This window comes from Triticum urartu, chromosome 2 (genome assembly GCF_003073215.2).
Source record: "Triticum urartu cultivar G1812 chromosome 2, Tu2.1, whole genome shotgun sequence".
NCBI lineage: Eukaryota > Viridiplantae > Streptophyta > Magnoliopsida > Poales > Poaceae > Triticum > Triticum urartu.
The window spans coordinates 157,335,299-157,358,095 of NC_053023.1; the positions used below are offsets into that span (position 1 = coordinate 157,335,299).

At 44.0% G+C, this 22,797-nt stretch overlaps 2 protein-coding genes across 2 annotated transcripts; both read right to left on the bottom strand.

The window, feature by feature from the left end:
* Window positions 1–16,168: 16,168 nt before the first annotated feature.
* On the bottom strand, window positions 16,169–17,664 carry LOC125536522 (probable cysteine protease RD19D). Its single transcript, XM_048699757.1, has 2 exons — window positions 17,067–17,664; window positions 16,169–16,987 (listed from the first exon to the last, which is right to left on the bottom strand). Exons 1-2 carry the CDS (start codon window positions 17,640–17,642, stop codon window positions 16,475–16,477), a joined length of 1,089 nt encoding a protein of 362 aa, XP_048555714.1. The 5' UTR covers window positions 17,643–17,664; the 3' UTR covers window positions 16,169–16,474.
* Window positions 17,665–18,095: 431 nt separating this feature from the next.
* Window positions 18,096–20,909, bottom strand: LOC125536523 (bet1-like protein At4g14600). The gene is made up of 4 exons (XM_048699758.1): window positions 20,644–20,909; window positions 20,422–20,527; window positions 19,090–19,146; window positions 18,096–18,383 (listed from the first exon to the last, which is right to left on the bottom strand). Exons 1-4 carry the CDS (start codon window positions 20,682–20,684, stop codon window positions 18,222–18,224), a joined length of 366 nt encoding a protein of 121 aa, XP_048555715.1. The 5' UTR covers window positions 20,685–20,909; the 3' UTR covers window positions 18,096–18,221.
* Between the last annotated feature and the right edge of the window lie 1,888 nt (window positions 20,910–22,797).

A 22,797-nucleotide genomic window follows, 5' to 3' on the forward strand; every position in this document is an offset into this window, starting at 1 on the left:
TTTTGAGGGGCTCATCAAGCCGAAGCTCGAAGGATAAGCAAAGTGAGGAGGATAAGAGGCCCAAATATAATCTCCCTCACACCGCGGAGGTTCGGCCGTGTGAATGGCCTTGTGATGATTTCTTGAGAGCAGCCGTGATTTATGATAATTTCTATAAGTTGGCTGAGAATGCAGGCCTCACCGCCTTCCTCCACGACCAACGCGAACAGTATCTCTTACTCACCAATATATTTGTGCAAAACTTTCATTTTCATGCTAGGAGCTCACCACCTTTGGTGGAATTTTATTTATATGGTGAGCATAAGGAGATGCCACTTCGTGACTTTTGTCGGATTTGTTTGATCCCTTTTGAGGGCAGTGTAGAGGAATCGCATCATGACGATGTGGAAGGGTTTATTGATACAATTGTTGCAGGGGAAACGAGGAAAGTTTCCGATGCAAGAATCACTAGCATGCATTTTCCTGTTTTACGTTACTTTGCAATATTTGCTAGTAGATGCTTAATTTGTCGCGGAAACTGTGGCCTCCTTAGTGCCCCTGATATTGTTATTTTGTGCCATGCCTTGTTCCATAATGACACATTTCGTATGGGCGCTATTGTTGCAAAGCGGTTAAATCTTAACCGTACTAAAGGCCCCGTCCTTGGAGGTATCTTTGCCTCGCGCCTCGCTGTGCACTTTAACATACCTATTAGGCATTATGAGAAGGAAGAGAAGTTGCTGCCTCCTATTTTTCTAGACTATAAGAGTATGGTAGCACATGATTTTATCGTCAAGAATAAGGAAAAGATGCTTAAGTACAAGCTGATATTTGATAAAAATCACCCTGAGACTATTACTTTGCCTGCTCCTTCCTTGTTTGATTTATCTGCAGACAAGTACCTTGTTCCGCCAGAGGCCATTTACGCCTACCAAAACCCCACATCAGCTACAGAGCTAGAGCCGGAACCACAAGTTGATCCTCACCGGCAGTCTGTTTATCAGTGGAATCCGGAGGAGATTGCCAACCAGTGGCACCAGGGGAATCCTTCTCAGTACGACCCCAGCTATAACTTTGGATATCCGCCAGGCCAGCCGTGGCCATAGACCAACTTAGGCCAAAGGCCCAAGCTTGGGGGAGTACGTATTTCTCACCGACATTACATTCATGTTCACACACTCATACTAGTTGTCGGTGCTCATACTTTTTCACTGTATCATCCATGCTAGTTTATTTTCCTTTTTATACTTTCTTCTTGTGTGTTTGATAAACTTTAATTAAAAAATTCAGTTGTAGCTTTTAGCTAGTTTACTTTTAATGCCTGTAGTAGTAATAATTAAAAAGAAAACCCAAAAAGATTTCTCGTTCTTCTTTTGCTTGTTGGGAGATTTCCTGTGTAAATAGTTTTATTTCTTTTCTTGTTCTTTGGGGGTCGAGAGGAGAAGACCATAATGAAAATGTTGAGTGGCTCTTATATGCATTATTGTCGATCTAACAAAGACCCATATTACCTTGTCTTCTCTCTTGAATTGAATGCTTGCAGATTCTAGCTTAGTCCAATGCACGTGCACTATTATTATTATCCACACTATTCGGTCGTGCAAGTAAAAGGCAATAATGATGATTATATGATGAACTTATTGAGATGAGAAAAGCTGGTATGAACTCGACCTCTATTATTTTTGTAAATATGATTAGTTCATCGTTCCTGATTCAGCCTATTATGAATAAACATGTTTGCAATGATAATTAGAGATTGTAGTTGCTTATGCCATGCTTAATTAGGTAGGAACTTATAACGGTTTACCTTGCGTGCCAACATGCTATTAAAATGGTTGTGATGTGGTATGATAGGGTGGTATCCTATTTTGAATGATTCGAGTGGCTTGACTTGGCACATGTTCACGCATGTAGTTGAAACAAAATCAACATAGCCTCTACAATATTTATGTTCATGGTGCATTATATCCTACTCATGCTTGCATTCGGTGTTGATTAATTTTAATGCATGTTCATGACTGTTGTCGCTCTCTAGCTGGTCGCTTCCCAGTCTTTTTCTAGCCTTCACTTGTACTAAGCGGGAATACTGCTTGTGCATCCAATTCCATAAACCCTCAAAGTTGTTCCATATGAGTCCACCATACCTACCTATCTACGGTATATACCTGCCGTTCCAAGTAAATTTGTATGTGCCAGACTCTAAACCTTCAAATAAAAATTCTGTTTTGTATGCTCGAATAGCTCATGTATCAACTAGGGTTGTCTGTATCTTCCATGCTAGGCGGGTTATTCTCAAGAGGAGTGGACTCCGCTCCTCACTCATGAGAAAGTGGCTGGTCACTGGGATGCTCAGTCCCATGCTTTATGCAAATCAAATCAAAATAACTGCAAACAAAACTCCCCCGGGATGACTCTTGTTAGTTGGAGGCACTCGTTGTTTCGAGCAAGCCATGGATTGATGCTTGTTGGTGGAGGGGGAGTATAAACTTTACCATTCTGTTTGGGAACCGCCTATGATGTGTGTAGCATGGAAGATATCGAGATCTCTCGGTTGTTAGGTTGACAATGAAAGTATACCGCTCAAAATATTATTCATATCTATTTCAAAACCGAGCTCTGGCACCTCTACAAATCTCTGCTTCCCTCTGCGAAGGGCCTATCTATTTACTTTTATGTTGAGTCATCATCCTCTTATTAAAAAGCACCAGTTGGAGAGCACCGCTATCATTCGCATTCATTACTGTTAATTTACATTGAGTATGACTTGACTAGATCTCTTTTACCATGAATTACAATGTCTAGTCAGTCCTTGATCTTTAAAGATGCTCTGCATTTATGTTTTGCGGTCTCAGAAAGGGCTAGCGAGATACCATCTTATTATATCATATCACGATTGTTTTGAGAAAGTGTTGTCATCTGAGATTTATTATTATTGCTTGCTAGTTGATTATGTCATTGATATGAGTAAACATGAGACCTAAGTGTTATTGTGAATATGGTTAGTTCATAATCCTTGTTGAACTTGAATGATGGCTTTACATATTTACAATAACAAGAGCAAACAAAGTTTGTAAAAGTTTTTCTTTATCACTTTCAGTTTATCAACTGAATTGCTTGAGGACAAGAAAATGTTTAAGCTTGGGGGAGTTGATACGTCTCCGTCGTATCTACTTTTCCAAACACTTTTTCCCTTGTTTTGGACTCTAACTTGCATGATTTGAATGGAACTAGTCTGGCTGACGCTGCTTTCAACAGAATTGCCATGGTGTTATTTTTGTGCAGAAATAAAAGTTCTCGGAATGACCTGAAAATCAACGGAGAATTATTTTGGAGTATATAAAAAATACTGGAAGGAAGATCCATGTCAGGGGGGCCTCCACCTGTCCACGAGGGTGGGGGCGCGCCCTACCCCCCTGGGCGCGCCCCCTACCTCGTGGGCCCCCTGACGCTCCACCGACCTCAACTCCAACTCCATATATTCGTGTTCGGGGAGAAAAAAATTAGAGAGAAGGATTCATCGCGTTTTACGATATGGAGCCGTCGCCAAGCCCTAAACTCTCTCGGGAGGGCTGATCTGGAGTCCGTTCAGGTCTCCGGAGAGGGGAATCCGTCGCCATCGTCATAATCAACCCTCCTCCATCACCAATTTCATGATGCTCACCACCGTGCGTGAGTAATTCCATCGTAGACTTGCTGGACGGTGATGGGTTGGATGAGATTTATCATGTAATCGAGTTAGTTTTGTTAGTGTGATCCCTAGTATCCACTATGTTCTGAGATTGATGTTGCTATGACTTTGCTATGCTTAATGCTTGTCACTAGGGCCCGAGTGCCATGATTTCAGATCTGAACCTATTATGTTTTCATCAATATATGAGTGTTCTTGATCCTATCTTTCAAGTCTATAGTCACCTATTATGTGTTATGATCCGGCAACCCCGAAGTGACAATAGTCGGGACCAATCCCGGTGATGACCGTAGTTTGAGGAGTTCATGTATTCACTATGTGTTAATGCTTTGGTCCGGTACTGTATTAAAAGGGGGCCTTAATATCCCTTTGTTTCCAATAGGACCCCGCTGTCACGGGAGGGTAGGACAAAAGATGTCATGCAAGTTCTTTTCCATAAGCACGTATGACTATATTCGGAATACATGCATATATTACATTGATGAGATGGAGCTAGTTTTGTGTCACCCTAGGTTATGACTGTTACATGATCGATCGCATCCGGCATAATTCTCTATCACCAATCCATTGCCTACGAGTTTTCCATATATTGTTCTTTGCTTATTTGTTTTTTCCGTTGCTATTGTTATCATCACTATAAAACACCAAAAATATTACTTTTGCTACCGTTACTTTTGCTATCGTTACCACTACTATCATATTACTTTGCTACTAAATACCTTGCTGCAGATATTAAGTTTCCAGGTGTGGTTGAATTGACAACTCAGCTACTAATACTTGGGAATATTCTTTGACTCCCATTGTGTCGAATCAATAAATTTGGGTTGAATACTCTACCCTCGAAAACTGTTGCGATCTCATATACTTGTGGGTTATCATTTAGTACCACCTCGGAAGCGGGGACGAGTGAGGAGCGGCTTAAATAGCCGGGCGTGCGCTAGCCGTTGAACGCCTCTGAAATGTCACAGCCCTGTTGGACCCACATGTGTCCCGAGTCGCCGCCGGTCCATATCGCGGTGGGGCAAAAATTTTGTGTCGGCGCTGAATGGACAGTACACATTGCGGGAGACGTGTTGGAGGCGTGCATGGGGGCGGGGAGATCGAGGAGGATGCGGTGGGGCTAGCATCATGCGGGTCAGAGTCGTTGGGCGCGGGGAGCGAGGCTGATCCGGTCGCTGGGCGCGGGGAGCGCAGCTGATTCGGTGGGTGGGATCTTCTGTGCGTGCGCGGGTTTGTGGCGGCGTGTATGTCAAAAACATGCATGAGATAATAACACGACAAAAACATGGCATGAGACAATAACATGGTCGGGTGCATTTTTTCACCACGTCGGTCAGCCCAGGTAGTATAACACATACAATGGCATCATCATCATGAAACGACAGCAAACAAAATAAACAGAATTTTGTAACTGTGGACTATTTCACATGGGACAGTACAAAATACAAATTTATTACATAAATATTTTGAGAAAACATAAACAAATCACTTATCAAGTTTTCTGGCATGCACGTATGAATAAAAACAACATTGGTTATTCAGACAAGACTCGGGCGACCACTTTTATTCTTCCAACCTACCAAGCTGCTTCTCTACGCCCAATTCCTGAACAAAATATAAACAACATGGGTGAGAAAATATAGTTGGTGGAATCAAATTGGCAACATAACAAAAATAAGAAGGTTGCAACTCACTTCTCGTTCCGACTACATGTAGCCTTGTTATGACCTGGGAGACCACACAGACTACACAAAGGACCACTTTTCTTCTCTGTAAAATCTTTTGGCCTACCATTCTTTGTAACGTCGGGGCCCCCCTTTGATCGCCCCTTCTTAGGTGCACCCTTCGTCGAAACTTTCTGAGGATCACCAATACCAAGCTCAACTTGTTGCGCCTGACTTGCCTCCTTCTTAAGCATAGCATACCTTCTACTTCCTATAAGTTCCTCCTCTGAAATCTTTTTCTGCGCTATTATGTTTTCCAGACACTTCATCGACTCGTCGTACAAGAAGGGATCATTTGCTGCAACATGAGAAGCTTCTGCGGTTTTAATGGTTATTGCACTATACCGTTCTCTCTCCAATGGCCCTGACCAACCCCATCCAAACATATCACTCTTCCACTGCACAGGCAACCCATCTCTCGCATGTTTGGACAACCGATGCAGGACACAACACTTTGGTATTTCAGTTAAGTTCAGATGATGGAGAACAGACATAATGTGTTTGCATGGTAGCCCTTTCCGAACCATCCTAAGACAACTGCATGTAATAGTTTCTTCTGAGTTACCTGGTTCATAAACAACATTGTATCTGAACTTGTAGTTATCCTTCCATGTCACCATGAATGTATGACGCCCAATTCCCACGAGCATCTCAAATATCTCCAGCTGACCCATCTTATGCAAATCATCTTGCAGGATGTAGAAATTAACAGGTGTGAATACTTTGGCGGCATGCTCCTCAAGGGCCTTATTCAGTAACCGACGGTGGTTCCTTCTGGTGTGTCTCGCAGTCATCATACACCTCGTTCTCATGTAGGCAAACTATACTGTTCTCATAATGCACCACCAAATCAACAATTGTCATACCGTAGTCCAGGTGAAGGTCAAGGCAGGAGTTGATGCTTTCACTCCTCTGGTTACTTCGCATACCAAGAAAAAAAACCATCGGAAAGATATGAAGCTGCCCAAAGTTTCCTCTTCCTGTGCATTGATACGTCTCCAACGTATCTATAATTTTTGATTGCTCCATGCTATATTATCTACTGTTTTGGACCATATTGGCCTTTATTTTCCACTTTTATATTATTTTTGGGACTAACCTATTAACCGAAGGCCCGGCCCAGAATTGCTGTTTTTTTCCTATTTCAGTGTTTCGGAGAAACATAATATCAAACGGAGTCCAAACGGAATGAAACCTTCGGGAACGTGATTTTCTCATCAGATAAGACCCAGGAGACTTGGACCCTCCGTCAAGAAAGCCACGAGGCGGTCACAAGGGTGGAGGGCGCCCCTGCTTCGTGGGCCCCTCGAAGCTCCACCGACGTAATCCTTCCTCCTATATATACGTACGTACCCCCAAACGATCGGGGACGGAGCCAAAAACCTAATTCCACCGCCGCAACTTTCTGTATCCACGAGATCCCATCTTGGGGCCTGTTCCGGAGCTCCGTCGGAGGGGGCATCGATCACGGAGGGCTTCTACATCATCATCCAAGCCCCTCCGATGAAATGTGAGTAGTTTACTTCAGACCTACGGGTCCATAGTTAGTAGCTAGATGGCTTCTTCTCTCTTTTTGGATCTCAATACAATGTTCTCCCCCTCTCTCGTGGAGATCTATTCGATGTAATCTTCTTTTTGCGGTGTGTTTGTTGAGACCGATGAATTGTGGGTTTATGATCCAGTCTATCTATGAATAATATTTGAATCTTCTCTGAATTTTTTTATGTATGATTGGTTATCTTTGCAAGTCTCTTCGAATTATCAGTTTGGTTTGGCCTACTAGATTGGTTGTTCTTGCCATGGGAGAAGTGCTTAGCTTTGGGTTTGATCTTGCGGTGTCCTTTCCCAGTGACAGATGGGGCAGCAAGGCACATATTGTATTGTTGCCATCGAGGATAACAAGATGGGGTTTTTATCATATTGCATGAAACTATCCCTCTACATCATGTCATCTTGCTTAAGGCGTTACTCTGTTTTTAACTTAATACTCTAGATGCATGCTGGATAGCGGTCGATGAGTGGAGTAATAGTAGTAGATGCAGGCAGGAGTCGGTCTACTTGTCTCGGACGTGATGCCTATATACATGATCATACCTAGATATTCTCATAACTATGCTCAATTCTGTCAATTGCTCAACAGTAATTTGTTCACCCACCGTAGAATACTTATGCTCTTGAGTATACCTGGCCATTCCTCGGGCCGGGCCGGGCTTCGGGCCAGGCCAACCAAAGCCCGACATAAAAAACCCAGGCCCGAGCCCGGCCCGGCCCGGCCATCGGGCCTAAAAATTGGGCCCGAGCCCGGCCCATCACACTAAAAGCCCGTCGGGCCTCGGGCCATGGGCCGGGCCTCTTCCTTAAATGGTGAAATCGATGGGCCCGGGCCCGGCCCAGCCCGGGCTTCGGGCTCAAAACCTAGGCCCGAGCCCGGCCCATGGACAAGGTCGGGCCGGTCCGGGTCGGGCTTTTTCAGGCCGGGTCGGGCCGGGCTGCCCATGGCCAGGTATACTCTTGAGAGAAGTCACTAGTGAAACCTATGGCCCCCGGGTCTCTTTCTCATTATATCAATCTCCATCACTTTATTATTGTTTTGCTTTTACTTTGCCTTTTACTTTTCACTTTGCATCTCTATACCAAAAATATTATTTATCATCTCTATCAGATCTCACTGTCGTAAGTGATCGTGAAGGGATTGACAACCCCTAAGCGCGTTGGTTGCGTTGAGCTATTGTTTTTGTGTAGGTACGAGGGACTCGCGCGTAGCCTCCTACTGGATTGATACCTTGGTTCTCAAAAACTGAGGGAAATACTTACGCTACTTTGCTGCATCATCCTCTCCTCTTCGGGGAAATCCAACGCAGTGCTCAAGAGGTAGCAAGAAGAATTTCTGGCGCCGTTGCTGGGGAGGTCTACGCAAAAGTCAACATACCAAGTACCCATCACAATCCCTATCTCCCGCATTACATTATTTGCCATTTGCCTCTCGTTTTCCTCTCCCCCACTTCATCCTTGCCGTTTTATTCGCCCTCTCTCTCTCTATCCTCCCTCTCTTTCTCTATTTGCCTCTTTTTGCCCGCTTTCTTTTTGTTTGCTTCTGTGTTAGTTTGCTTGCTTGTCGTTATGGCTAGTCTCTTTATCTTCTCCATTTTCTCCCGAGAATGAAGTTCTAAATTTTAAACAAAGGGAGGGAGAAAATCTAAAAGATGCTTGGTATAGAATTTGCAATGCTCAAAATAGATCTACCAGGAAGCAATCTACTTCAGTTCTTCTCCACAATTTTTATGTAGGTGCTAGTCCTTGGTATATATATATATATCCTTGGTACCATTACCGGAGGGAATTTCTTGGGTAGCCATACTTTTGATTCTTATAATGCTATGTTAAATTTATTTGGCTCACCACCTCTTTTGGTTAACGGAACTATGTTAACTTTGGAGCATGTTATGCAAAGACTTGAAATTATTGAAAATTAAGTTGCTACCATTGGATTAATTGAAAATCTAGATAAAAAGATCCACAGTCAAATTACCCAATATGGATCTAAGGTAGGAATGACTTTGAAAAATATTAAGGAAAAGGAACCCATAGTTAATGAGGAAATAAATCTAGATTCCACTAGAATCGATAAACTTGAGGGTATCATTACGAACTTGGGAGCCACTTTTTCTTCCGTAAAGAATACTCCAAGTCCTCCTACTAAAATTGCCAAGTTTATGTATGTTCCTAAAAATAAGGGTGAATCATCTAGTAAGGAAACTGCGGATCTTAAATCTATAAGTATTCATCCCAATCTTTTTGCTATCATTAAGGAATCAATTGCTACAAATGAATTTTTCGATCTTGTGCCTAAGAGTTTGATAATCACTAGAAAGAAAGAAATTCCTAAGGGAGATAGATGCCTCATTGAATAATTGCCTACCAAATATGGCAATACCTAGATCTATTCTTGCTTGTTACGCCTAGCTAGGGGCGTTAAACGATAGCGCTTGTTGGGAGGCAACCCAATTTTATTTTTACTCCTGTTTAGTAATAAATAAATTATTTAGCCTCTGTTTTGGTTGTGTTTTTTGTGTTTAATTAGTGTTTGTGCCAAGTAGAACCGTTGGGAAGACTTGGGGAAAGTCTTGTTGAACTTGCTGTAAAAACAGAAACTTTAGCGCTCACGAGAACTGCTGTCATTTTTATTTGAAAAGTGCTATTTAGTTAATTCTTTTTGAAGATGATTAATAGATAAATTACTCACGTCCAGAAATTTATTTTAGAATTTTTTGGGTTCCATATATTGCGCTAGCTACAGATTACTACAGACTGCTCTGTTTTTGACAGATTCTGTTTTTCGTGTATTGTTTGCTTATTTTGATGAATCTATGGCTAGTAAAATAGTTTATGAACCATAGATAAGTTGGAATACAGTAGGTATAACACCCATATAAATAAAGAATGAGTTCATTACAGTACCTTGAAGTGGTCTTTTGTTTTCTTTCGCTAACGGAGCTCACGAGATTTTCTACTTTAAGTTTTGTGTTGTGAAGTTTTCAAGTTTTGGGTCAAGATTTGATGAATTATGGAACAAGGAGTGGCAAGAGCCTAAGCTTGGGGATGCCCATGGAACCCCCAAGATAATCTAAGGACACCTAAAAGCCAAAGCTTGGGGATGCCCCAGAAGGCATCCCCTCTTTCGTCTACTTCTATCGGTAACTTTACTTGGAGCTATATATTTATTCACCACATGATATGTGTTTTGCTTGGAGCGTATTTTATGATTTGAGTATTTTCTTGTTAGTCTACCACAATCATACTTGCTGTACACACCTTTTGAGAGAGCCATACATAATTTGGAATTTTATAGAATACTCTATGTGCTTCACTCATATCTTTTGAGCTTTATAGTTTTGCTCTAGTGCTTCACTTATATCTTTTAGAGCACGGTGGTGGATTTGTTTTATAGAAACTATTGATCTCTCATGCTTCACTTAGATTATTTTGAGAGTCTTAATAGCATGGTAATTTGCTTAAAATCCTAATATGCTTGGTATGCAAGATTAATAATAAAACTTTCTTATGGGTGTGTTGAATACTAAGAAAAGTTTGATGCTTGATGATTGTTTTGGGATATGGAGGTAATAATATCAAAGTCATGCTAGTTGAGTAGTTGTGAAATTGAGAAATACTTGTGTTGAAGTTTGCAAGTCCCCTAGCATGCACGTATGGTAAACGTTATGCAACAAATTTGAAACATGAGGTGTTATCTGATTGTCTTCCTTATGAGTGGCGGTCGAGGACGAGCGATGGTCTTTTCCTACCAATCTATCCCCCTAGGAGCATGCACGTAGTACCGAGGTTTTTGATGACTTGTAGATTTCTGCAATAAGTATGTGAGTTTTTTATGACTAATGTTGAGTCCATGGATTATACGCACTCTCACCCTTCCATCCTTGCTAGCCTCTTCGGTACCGTGCATTGCCCTTCCTCACATTGAGAGTTGGCGCAAACTTCGCCGGTGCATCCAAACCCCGTGATATGATATGCTCTTTCACACATAAACCTCCTTATATCTTCCTCAAAACAGCCACCATACCTACCTATTATGGCATTTCCATAGCCATTCCGAGATATATTGCCATGCAACTTTCCATCATTCCGTTCATCATGACACATTCATCATTGTCATATTGCTTAGCATGATCATGTAGTCGACATAGTATTTGTGGCAAAGCCACCGTTCATAATTCTTTCATACATGTCACTCTTGGTTCATTGCATATCCCGATACACCGCCGGAGGCATTCATATAGAGTCATCCTTGTTCTAGTATCGAGTTGTAAATAAATAGAAGTGTGATGATCATCATTATTAGAGCATTGTCCCAAGTGAGGAATAAATAATAATAAAAGAGAAAGGCCATAAAAAAAGAAGTCCCAAAAAAAGAGAAAGGCCATAAAAAAAGAAGGCCCAAAAAATGAGAGAAAAAGAGAGAAGGGACAACGTTACTATCCTTTTACCACACTTGTGCTTCAAAGTAGCACCATGATCTTCATAGTAGAGAGTCTCTCATGTTATCACTTTCATATACTAGTGGGAATTTTTCATTATAGAACTTGGCTTGTATATTCCAACAATGGGCCTCCTCAAGTGACCTAGATCTTCGTGAGCAAGCAAGTTGGATGCACACCCACTAGTTTCTTTTGTTGAGCTTTCATACATTTATAGCTCTAGTGCACCCGTTGCATGGCAATCCCTACTCCTTGCATTAACATCAATCGGTGGGCATCTCCATAGCCCATTGATTAGCCTCGTTGATATGAGACTTTCTCCTTTTCTGTCTTCTCCACATAACCCCCTTCATTATATTCTATTCCACCCATGGTGCTATGTCAATGGCTCGCGCTCATATATTGCGTGAAAGTTTATAGGTTTGAGATTACTAAAGTATGAAACAATTGCTTGGCTTGTCATCGGGGTAGTGCATGATGATAGCATTCTTGTGTGACGAAAATGAAACATGACTAAACTATATGATTTTGTTGGGATGGACTTTCTTTAGCCATGTTATTTTGAGAAGACATAATTGCTTAGTTAGTATACTTGAAGTATTATCATTTTTATGTCAATATGAACTTTTGTCTTGAATCTTTCAGATCTGAATATTCATACCAGAACTAAGAAGAATTACATTAAAATTATGCCAAGTAGCACTCCGCATCAAAAATTCTCTTTTTATCATTTACCTACTCGAGGACGAGCAGGAATTAAGTTTGGGGATACTTGATACGTCTCCAACGTATCTATAATTTTTGATTGCTCCATGCTATATTATCTACTGTTTTGGACCATATTGGGCTTTATTTTCCACTTTTATATTATTTTTGGGACTAACCTATTAACCGGAGGCCCAGCCCAGAATTGCTGCTTTTTGCCTATTTCGGTGTTTCGGAGAAACAGAATATCAAACGGAGTCCAAACGGAATGAAACCTTCGGGAACGTGATTTTCTCATCAGATAAGACCCAGGAGACTTGGACCCTCCGTCAAGAAAGCCACGAGGCGGTCACGAGGGTAGAGGCGCGCCCCCTGCCTCGTGGGCCCCTCGAAGCTCCACCGACGTACTCCTTCCTCCTATATATACCTACGTACCCCCAAACGATCGGGGACGGACCCAAAAACCTAATTCCACCGCCGCAACTTTCTGTATACACGAGATCCCATCTTGGGGCATGTTTCGGAGCTCCGTCGGAGGGGGCATCGACCACGGAGGGCTTCTATATCATCATCCAAGCCCCTCCGATGAAGTGTGAGTAGTTTACTTCAGACCTACGGGTCCATAGTTAGTAGCTAGATGGCTTCTTATCTCTTTTTGGATCTCAATACAATGTTCTCCCCCTCTCTCGTGGAGATCTTTTCGATGTAATCTTCTTTTTGCGGTGTGTTTGTTGAGACCGATGAATTGTGGGTTTATGATCCAGTCTATCTATGAATAATATTTGGATCTTCTCTGAATTCTTTTATGTATGATTGGTTATCTTTGCAAGTCTCTTTGAATTATCAGTTTGGTTGGCCTACTAGATTGGTTGTTCTTGCCATGGGACAAGTGCTTAGCTTTGGGTTCGATCTTGCGGTGTCCTTTCCTAGTGATAGAAGGGGTAGCAAGGCACGTATTGTATTGTTGCCATCAAGGATAACAAGATGGGGTTTTTATCATATTGCATGAAACTATCCCTCTACATCATGTCATCTTGCTTAAGGTGTTACTCTGTTTTTAACTTAATACTCTAGATGCATGCTAGATAGCGGTCGATGAGTGGAGTAATAGTAGTAGATGCAGGCAGGAGTCAGTCTACTTGTCTCGGACGTGATGCCTATATACATGATCATACCTAGATATTCTCATAACTATGCTCAATTCTGTCAATTGCTCAACAGTAATTTGTTCACCCACCGTAGAATACTTATGCTCTTGAGAGAAGCCACTAGTGAAACCTATGGCCCCCGGGTCTCTTTCTCATCATATCAATCTCCATCACTTTATTATTGCTTTGCTTTTACTTTGCCTTTTACTTTTCATTTTGCATCTCTATATTAAAATACCAAAAATATTATTTATCATCTCTATCAGATCTCACTTTCGTAAGTGGCCATGAAGGGATTGACAACCCCTAAGTGCGTTGGTTGCGTTGAGCTATTGTTTTTGTGTAGGTACGAGGGACTCGCGCGTAGCCTCCTACTGGATTGATACCTTGGTTCTCAAAAACTGAGGGAAATACTTACGCTACTTTGCTGCATCATCCTCTCCTCTTCGGGGAAATCCAACGTAGTGCTCAAGAGGTAGCATGCATCATGTCAAGCCACTCTTTAGTTCTATCCGTCTTCCACTTATCATAGAAAGCGGTCCATCTCTGCTCAAAGTTCGCTTGAGAGGTGGCATAGTATAGGAGCGATCTGAACTCATCCAGTGACTTGTAATGCAGGTGCCACTGCATATTTTTCTCGATATGCCAGGAGCAAAGACGATGGAAAACATTTGAAAGGACCGTCTGAATAGCCCGGATCATTGCAGCGTCACCGTGTGTGATTATTGACTTTGGCTTCACCTGACAGTTTGCCATCATAAATGTCTGCAGCAGCCACACGTATGTCCCTTCCGTCTCGTCAGCAATGATGGCACAACCAAACACTGTGGTGCAATGGTGGTTGTTAACTCCGACAAAGGGGACGAACGGCATACCATACCTGTTCATCTTATACGTGCTATCAAACACGACCACATCTCCGTAGTCCTGATAGTCCCTCCGCGACTGTGCATCGCACCAGAACATACTCTTCAGTCGCCCTTCCTTGTCACACACATACTCAAAAAAAACTCAGGGTCCTTCTCCTTCCTGCTCCTCATAATGCCAATTGTCGTCTCAGCGTCACCCTTTGCAATAAGCTTCATTTTTTCTCTGCAACAAAGATTGTAAATGTCCATCCTGATAAGCCCGCACTTATCGTACGAACCGTATCTGCTGATGAAGTTGTCCATTATTATATGCTTTCTTATCCCGGCCGCTTCCATCGCCCTCTTGCCATCTCCAATCCGTCTGTGTGACCACAAAAAACAAACCTCGTCGGGCTGAGCCATCGCGTGGTTGTGATCATCCACGAATGATGCGATGAACCAAATGCCACGTTCTCTGTCCAGCTTCACCACCATATGTGCACCGCAGTCGCAACGAGTCTCCGGTCTAAGCCTGCGCTTGCGGCCCTCCATGGTTATGAACTTGCTCTGCCTTCTCCCTACCCTGAAGCAAAGAAACCGCCGGTACCGTATCATTCCTGAAGCACGTCGTTTCACCTTCTGTTTCCTGATGCTAAACCCGTGCTCTTTGGCATAATTGTTGTAGAATATGTATGCATCCCCTTGCGACCGAAAGGTCATAGCCATGACCTTCCAATGTGTCTCCAGCATCTTCTGCTGCCTTTGAGCCTCCTCAATGTCGATCTCTCCCTCATCGTGATCACCGCTACGACCATCTGACTCCTCCTACAACATTCATTTGAAAATATATATGTCAATCCCTATCATTTAATTCATACTATTGATCAATGTACAACATCTATCAACATACCTGGCTCAAGTTATCTGCAAATGATTCCTGGAAATTATTTTGCACATTGTCAACATCCACATCTTCCTGCAAATTTATACACAAAGATATATACTTAGCCGTGCCATACTTTGCAAATTCAAAAATAAAATCAAAATATATGCCACTTATGTTTTCATTATTTGCGCCATGTTCATTATTATCAAAATCCTCCGGAGGTAAGATATCTTATGACGAGACGGAATCATTGTCGCTGCTGTCATCATCTTCGTTTAAATTACATTATTAGTCTTAGTCACCTTATCAGTATCATTCTCATCCCTCCCGAAAGCGGATTCTTCATCCATGTCAACACGCCCAACTCACGGAACTGCAAAACATCGTGTGTTAGGTTTACTACACTATATTATGCCCAAAGCAACGCTAGTTCTCTAAATCATGCACTAGTCCGTAGAGGAGGCGTTGCGGCAGGAGGTTTTGATGAACCCTAAACCCTAAATCAGTACATGCACGAACTAGCCCTCACTTCTATCCATCATACCCGCCCCCTTCCCCGCTAGGTTTAGATGACAAACCTTGGCCCACGCTGTAGACGTCGCCGGCGTTCGACGACGGCCTTCAGGCGGCGACGTGCACAACGAGCAACCGGCCGGATGCTTGGCATGATCCGTGGGGGGTGGGGGGTGGGGGCACAGTGGTGCGGAGACGGTGTCAGACGTCGGGCCCTTCACGTCCGCGGCGTCGGACAACGACGGTGAAAGGCGACGGACGACGTTGCGCCCTTCACGTCACGTCCGCGGCGTTGGACAACGACGGTGAGATGCGGCGAAGCGATCGGCCACTTGGGTCCAACGCCGGTGAGATGCGGCGAAGCGATCGGCCACTTGGAACAGCGGGATCGGCCACTTGGAACGGCGGGCGGGCGTAGATCGTGCAACTGGTAGTTTCTTTTTTCTTTTTTTTTCTTTTTTTTGCATGCGCGTGGTATACGTATGTCCGGCACAACTGTACAATATGAGGTGGGTATACGTTTCTGAACACCTATCCATTGAGAAGCTTAGTAAATTTTTTGTTTGCTAGTGTAGCATCCAACATGATCCATCAAATTATTCTTTGAAGTTGCGAATGCTAGTGATCTTTGTTCTGGTTATACTCAGCATAAATATTTTGAACCGACCTGTATGAGTATGTCAGTGGACTTAAAATTTGTTATCTTCTTGTAATTTGGACATGCAAGATCTTGAATTTGGACATTCACTGTCTTGACGGTAGATCTCAGCGGCCACAAATGGCCAATAAGCCGGTAAAGCCATCAGGGTTGAGACTTGAGACCTCCACGGCATCCAAGAGAGAACGTATACAAGCGCTTCTAGTATGTTTGAACTTTGAAGTGGCATTATTGAGTGCAGTGTCCACTGATTAAGCCCTACTAATATACCGTTAGGCTAACGAACAACTACATGAACACGTACTACGCCGGTCGTCGTCGTCGTTTGCCGATCACGGGGCGACGGCGACGGCGGAGACCATGCTGTCGACGCCGCAGACGTTGCGGCCGCGGCAGAGCTTGTAGTACCCGCCCTCCCCCCACTGCTGCCCCCACGAGTTCTTGATGAGCCAGTAGGGCCGGTACCCGAGCCGCAGCGCCGAGAAGCCGCGCGCGCCGTAGCCGACGAGGAGCACGCCGTGGTTCACCAGCGCCCGCGGGCAGATGAGCGGGCAGGACACGCCGCCGACGTACGTCTGCATGAACGCCGCGTTCAGGCCCACCGCCAGGGGCCCGCCGCGGACGAGCGCCGCCCGCATCTGGTCCTCGTCGAGCGGCACGGCGGTGAAGTTGGCCACGCGGACTGCCACCTTGCTCCTGTCGAACCGGCACGTCCCCTGCGCTCCCGTGTAGGGGTACGCCGCCTGCTCCATCAGCCCGCCGGAGCTCATCAGGTACTTGTAAGCGTTCGTCATCAGTCCGCCGGAGCAGCCGCTGTTGCACTCGGTCTTCGCCACCGCGTCGCACTGCACATTTCCACGAGTTGTTTAGCTAGGAAGAAGATGAAATCAGGCGGGCGATTGAATTGAGTTGATGATGTCGCACCGTGTGGTCGCAGTCGACCAGCTGCTGCTCGCTGAGGTTGAGGAGCTTCCCCGTGGCGACGAAGTTGGCGCCCTCCACGACGCCGGTTGTGCTGAACGCCCAGCACGAGCCGCACACGCCCTGCATCTTCACATCGGTGACGGCGCCCTTGTCGCGCCAGTCGAAGCTGGCGGGCAGCGCGGCGACCTCCTCCTCCGTGGCCGGCGCCGCGGCGGGCATCCTCCGCACGCTGCGCAGGACGTCGCCGGCGCCGGCGAGGCCGGTGAGGCGCGCCTCGAACTCCTCCCGGGTGAGGTCGGAGAAGGGCGTGACGCCGTGGCGCGCGCCCGGGTCGAGCGCCTGGTGGGCGGCTGCGCGGGCCACGTTGGCCGCGAACACGCGCAGCCGGCGCGCGTACTCCTCGGGGCCCGAGTACTGCTTGCCGTGTCGCCGCACGAACGCCGCGAACTGCGCCTCCGGGAGCAGACCGGGGCGTCCAGCGCCGTGGCCGCCGTCCGTCACCTGCCGGATGACGTCTTCGGCGGACACGCCGGCGTGGACGAGCGCTAGAAGGAGGACGACGAGCCGGGCAGCCATGGTACGTATGGAAACCTTGCTCGGTAGTCGGTCCTGCACCGGAGGCGTCGTCAAATATAGGCGATGGGGAGCATTGCGAGGTGGCAGCCATGCAGGAGGAAGGGGAGGACGCATGTCCCTCCTCAAAGTCCAAACGGCGGTGCGCGTGGCGGCACACGTACGTCAGTCGGTGCCCGTGTTCTTATCTTCCAACTTGCTCCTCTCGACCGCCCCAGCGTCTTATTCTGAGTTGTGACGTCATTAGTCAATCTCCTTTTTTTTTAAGATCAAATTTTTTTTGACCCGTTTGAAGATCAAATTATGATACCGGATGCCGTGGTGATTCGCAGAAGTTCATCAAGCCAAAAACACTCTAGTTCATGCATGAAATATATCTTACAAGCCCAGAAGTTGTGAAATGGTCTCTCTTTCATGACAGGAAGCTGGATACACAACTTGTTCTCAAGTCAAATATACCATGTAAACAGTCCAGTCCCATTTTCCATTCCATTTCGTTACTCGCGACACACTTTTTTTCAGACTAAATACAACACATGGTACATTTCAGTTGATTCGATTTGGCTTCACCTGACAGAATAACTATCTTCTAGAGAACTTTGACAAAAGATAGACAACAAAGAAACATAACAGAGCAAATAGGACAACATGGACAATATGATTGGAGCCCTGCTGGATGATGCTTTTGTTCATCCTTCGCATGTTATTCTTCACTCCAGCCTGAGCTTTCGTAAGGGTCAGTTGCTGTTCATAAACAGAGGGTACCAAAAAATCAGTGCACAACCAAGAATAACCATTGTTTAAGAAAGAAAAGAAAAAGATTTTTTTTTGCAAAGGTGATATTACTCACATAAAACAATACAAATAGTCCATAAAGTAATTGTATCCAGCTTTTGCAGAAGGTAATATTAACCATTAAAACAGTATAGATAGTCCATTCAAACAATATATACACCAATTTGAACTTTGTATGTTCAATTGCAGGCTTATAGACATTTTAAACAAAAAACTATTTTTAAAAATACTTCATTTCAAAGCAACAAAATCAATATATAAACTGTATTTAGTACTCCCTCCGTTCCTAAATATAAGTCTTTCTAGAAATTCTAACAAGTGACTACATACGGAGCAAAATGAGTGAATCTACACTCTAAAATATGTCTACATTCATCCGTATGTTGTAATCCATTTGAAATGTCTAGAAAGACTTATATTTAGGAACGGAGGGAGTAGTAGTGTAGATCAAATGGATCTTCTAGGTCATATATACACGGTAATTGACTCAACGGAGTATTCTCTAGCACACATAGACGTACATCTAAAAATGGTATATAAATGGTAGGAAAGCACAAGTGCACATGGAAAACAATAAACATGTTATAACCATTCAGGAAAAAACATAAATAACCAAGGATACCACAAAAGAATCATGATAGAACAGCAACAATACCAGTTGGTTGAGGAAATCATTCTGGAATTTGGCCTCGGAGTTTATCTCTTGGGCGACCTGGAAAAGTGACCACGTCAAACAACAAATAAGTTTTTGAAATGTGAAGAAAAAGCCAGCATCAACAGCTTAACTAGAACAAATAATTGATCAGAACATGGCAGTTCTCTATCAAAGTACTAAATCCATTGCTTGTTAAAAGTTGAAATTGTATGAATTAAAAACCTAGACATAATATCATCTCAATGGTTGCAAGATTAATTTTACAGGAACAAAAGTATCAGTTATGATGTCAACCAGCCATCGGCAAATTCACACCAACTCATAAGACTGTTTATAGGCCTAAAACCAGAAAACCAATGGAGTTAATTCTATGCGAAGGTTAACAGGAAACACTGCATGCACGTGGCAGTATATCAGAGAAGGTATGGGTCAATGAGCATCCCACAAGAAGTTAACCATAAACACTAATAATGGACTAGGGAAGTGACGATGAGAAACAAAGGAGTATATATGGGTCTGTTTAGTTTGCTGCCCACACTAGCCCTGCCAAAAAATTGGCTACCTATTAAATTTTGGTTGCCAATGGGTGCACCCCTTCATCTCACAGATTTTGGGCAAATAGTTGGCCAAATGAGGGTGAGGAATTCCCTGGCCAAAAAATTGGCAAGCTAACATTTGGTAAGGCTAGTGTCGGCATCAAGCCATCAACAAAACACACCCATAATAAGACAGATGGAATGCCGCAAAGAAAGGTATGACACATATGAAGGCAGTGTCTTAAGATGTACTGGGCCCATGATGATTGGGCAAGAGACTTAAAGTGGGTATGAACTTAATTAAACCAGGTTATACATTGCATTTCCATACAACCCAAATCCATTAACATCAGACCAACTATGAAATTTCTTGCTGTGAGACTGATATATAAACAATATTTGGTACTCGCTAAATAAATAAACTACTTACATATGGTGTCGACTCATACAATCAATCTCCCGTGTTAACCTGAGATGGTTCTAATCTAATTGACATATACTCCGAGTTCATCTTGGTTTAAAGACATAAAACTATCTTAAACGAACTCGTACAGGCCGCACAACCACCAAGAACTAAATCATGGATGGAATTACGGTAAAATAAATAAATTGGGAACCACGAAGTATGTCTTAGAACGTCACATAAAATCACATAAAACATTTGCCATTCATGCTTAACCGCGCACACAACATAAGTTTCGAAGGTCAAAATTGCAATTAAGACCTAAACTGAGCATACCTAACAGAATTCATGAACCGGCTTAGAACAAAGGAGGCAAGGAGATGGAAGTCTTACGCCTTTCAACATGCGAACCCTCGAGTGCAACCCGTCGATCTCCTCGTCAAGATCGCCATGCACCGGGTCGATCCGCAGCTGGATCTCGTCCGAGCTCGACGCGTTCCTGCGATTTCCGAAGGAACCCCAAATTCGTCACGGGCTCCGAGGACAAATAGATCGATTCGAACAGCAGAGGGCGCGAATTGGGCGACATGATATCGGGGATCGGACGGGGCGTACCTGGATCGAAGCGGCCCGGAGCCGTACATCGGGTTGGCCATCGCGCGCGTAGGCGGAGCAAGAGACGTCCGGCTCGTTCGCACGCGAGTTCAGTCGGGCCTAGTCTGGATTCAGGAGGGATGGGGCGGTGGCGCACGGGAGGTACGGGGGAAAGACCGGCGACGGCACGGCGAGTGGAGAACGGAGAGATGACGCCGCGGCGGGCAGGGCAGGGAAGGGAGGGGATGAGATCAAGGGACGAGACTGGCTGACGGGGTTGGAAAAGGAGATTAATCAGTTTTCTTCCGCGACACCTCATCGCGATTGTTTCAGCCGCTTGATCCGCGCTGGGGAGATCTGGAGCGTCCAATGAGAGGTAGTGCTATTCCATCCATGGTTTAGGCCACAACTTTCCCCCCTTTTTTTTCAATAGAAAATGCCTAATGACAAGTAGACGCATGCCTGGCGGTCCATGGAAACTTCGTCTCCCGCCGAAAATAGGTTTTAATGAGGTATGTTGGATGCCAAAGGGTCTAAGAGTTCTTCATCGTTGATGAAGTCGGGGCAGTGGCGAAGCGTCGATTGTAATAATCGTTCCTCAGTTTTTCTTATGTTGATGTCCCTTCTTGGCGTGATGTTGACAAGTCAGAGGATACTGTGATCGCCGCACACTCGATCTTGCATGATTAGTGTTTGCTCGCGATGTCACATGGAGCGATAGCGTTATAATGTGTTATTTGTTCTTCAGCCTTATCTCTATTCAATGAAGCTCAGCCAAATACGAGTCCATCGGGGAACTTCTGAGATTTGTCTCTCTTCTCATTCTAGTCGGGGTAAGGATTATCTTCTACCCTTTCTTGGTGTCGGCTTCTCCGGGATGATGATATATCCAGTTCGCGTTTGTCGGCGTCTTTTGGCTTACATCGATGACTTCCTGACCGCTACTTCTACAATCTTTTAGGTTGCAATAAGGTTGCTCCGGTGAGACAGTGGCCTATAGGAAAATGAGCTTTGTTCAATACGCCTCAGTGGATGCAGAACGAAGACTGCACTATTATTCATGTAATAAGCTCTTATAAGGACTGGTTTATTTAATATATGGTCTTCAACTTTTAAAAAATGCTTTGATCCATGATGGACATAGGGTATAACCATGCATAAGGATTAGCTAGCAGTTTGTTCTATCATGCCCGAAGAAATTTCATATTCAATATTTTCAGTAGGTGCAGTAGGTTGAGGGGTAGCTAATTGTGTTTCCGGTTGAGGCGAAGATACCCCGAACAAACCCCTCAAAGGATTGTTTTCCATAGTAACAAGCGATAATAAATTTCAGCACACTATATAAATGTTTCCTTACTAAATTCCACTTACCAAAGGCGCTTCCCTCCCCGGCTACGGCGCCAGAAAATAGCCTTGATGACCCACAAGTATAGGGATCAATTGTAACTCTTTTCAATAAGTAAGAGTGTCGAACCCAACGAGGATCAGAAGGAAATGACAATTGGTTTTCAGCAAGATAATGTCTGCAAGTGCTGAAATTATAGGTAGCAGAGTAGTTTGATAGCAAGGTAATTTGTAACGAGCAAGTAACGCTAGTAGTAACAAGAGTGCAACAACGTAGCCCAATCCTTTTGAGGCAAATGACAGGCCAAAACGGTCCCTTATGATAAGCAAAGTGTTTTTGAGGATACACGGGATTTTCATCTAGTCGATTTCATTATGTTGGTTCGATTTGTGTCCGGTACTTTGATAATTTGATATGTGGGTGGACCAGTGCTTAGGTGTTGTTCTTACTTGAACAAACCTCCTATTTATGATTAACCCTTTCGCAAGCATCTGCAACTATAATTACTTGTCTTCCATAGTAACAAGTATATGGGATCACTTGCCTTCCATAGTAATAAGTGACACCAGTAAGGGAATCATATTGTAAGGGAATCATATATGTGTACGATATTTTGATAGTATGTATGTTGTGATTTCTTTACTGGTGTCATGTGAACATCGACTACATGACACTTCATCATATTTGAGCCTAAGCGAATGCACTGTAGAGTAGTTATTAGATGATGGGTTGCGAGAGTGACATAAGCTTAAACCCTAGTTTATGCGCTACTCCGCAAGGGACCGATTGGATCCAAAAGTTTAATGCTATGGTTAGAACTTATTCTTAGT

What these genes read in the sequence shown, in the direction of transcription:
- LOC125536522 (XM_048699757.1), bottom strand. Translation starts at nt 17,642, where the DNA reads ATGGCTGCCCGGCTCGTCGTCCTCCTTCTAGCGCTCGTCCACGCCGGC. An exon ending in TGGTCGACTGCGACCACACG is followed by an intron (nt 16,988 to 17,066) that starts GTGCGACATCAT and finishes GGAAATGTGCAG; the next exon opens with TGCGACGCGGTGGCGAAGAC.
- LOC125536523 (XM_048699758.1), bottom strand. Translation starts at nt 20,684, where the DNA reads ATGGCCAACCCGATGTACGGCTCCGGGCCGCTTCGATCCAG. An exon ending in GGGTTCGCATGTTGAAAGGC is followed by an intron (nt 19,147 to 20,421) that starts GTAAGACTTCCA and finishes TCACTTTTCCAG; the next exon opens with GTCGCCCAAGAGATAAACTC. An exon ending in ATGATTTCCTCAACCAACTG is followed by an intron (nt 18,384 to 19,089) that starts GTATTGTTGCTG and finishes GTTTATGAACAG; the next exon opens with CAACTGACCCTTACGAAAGC.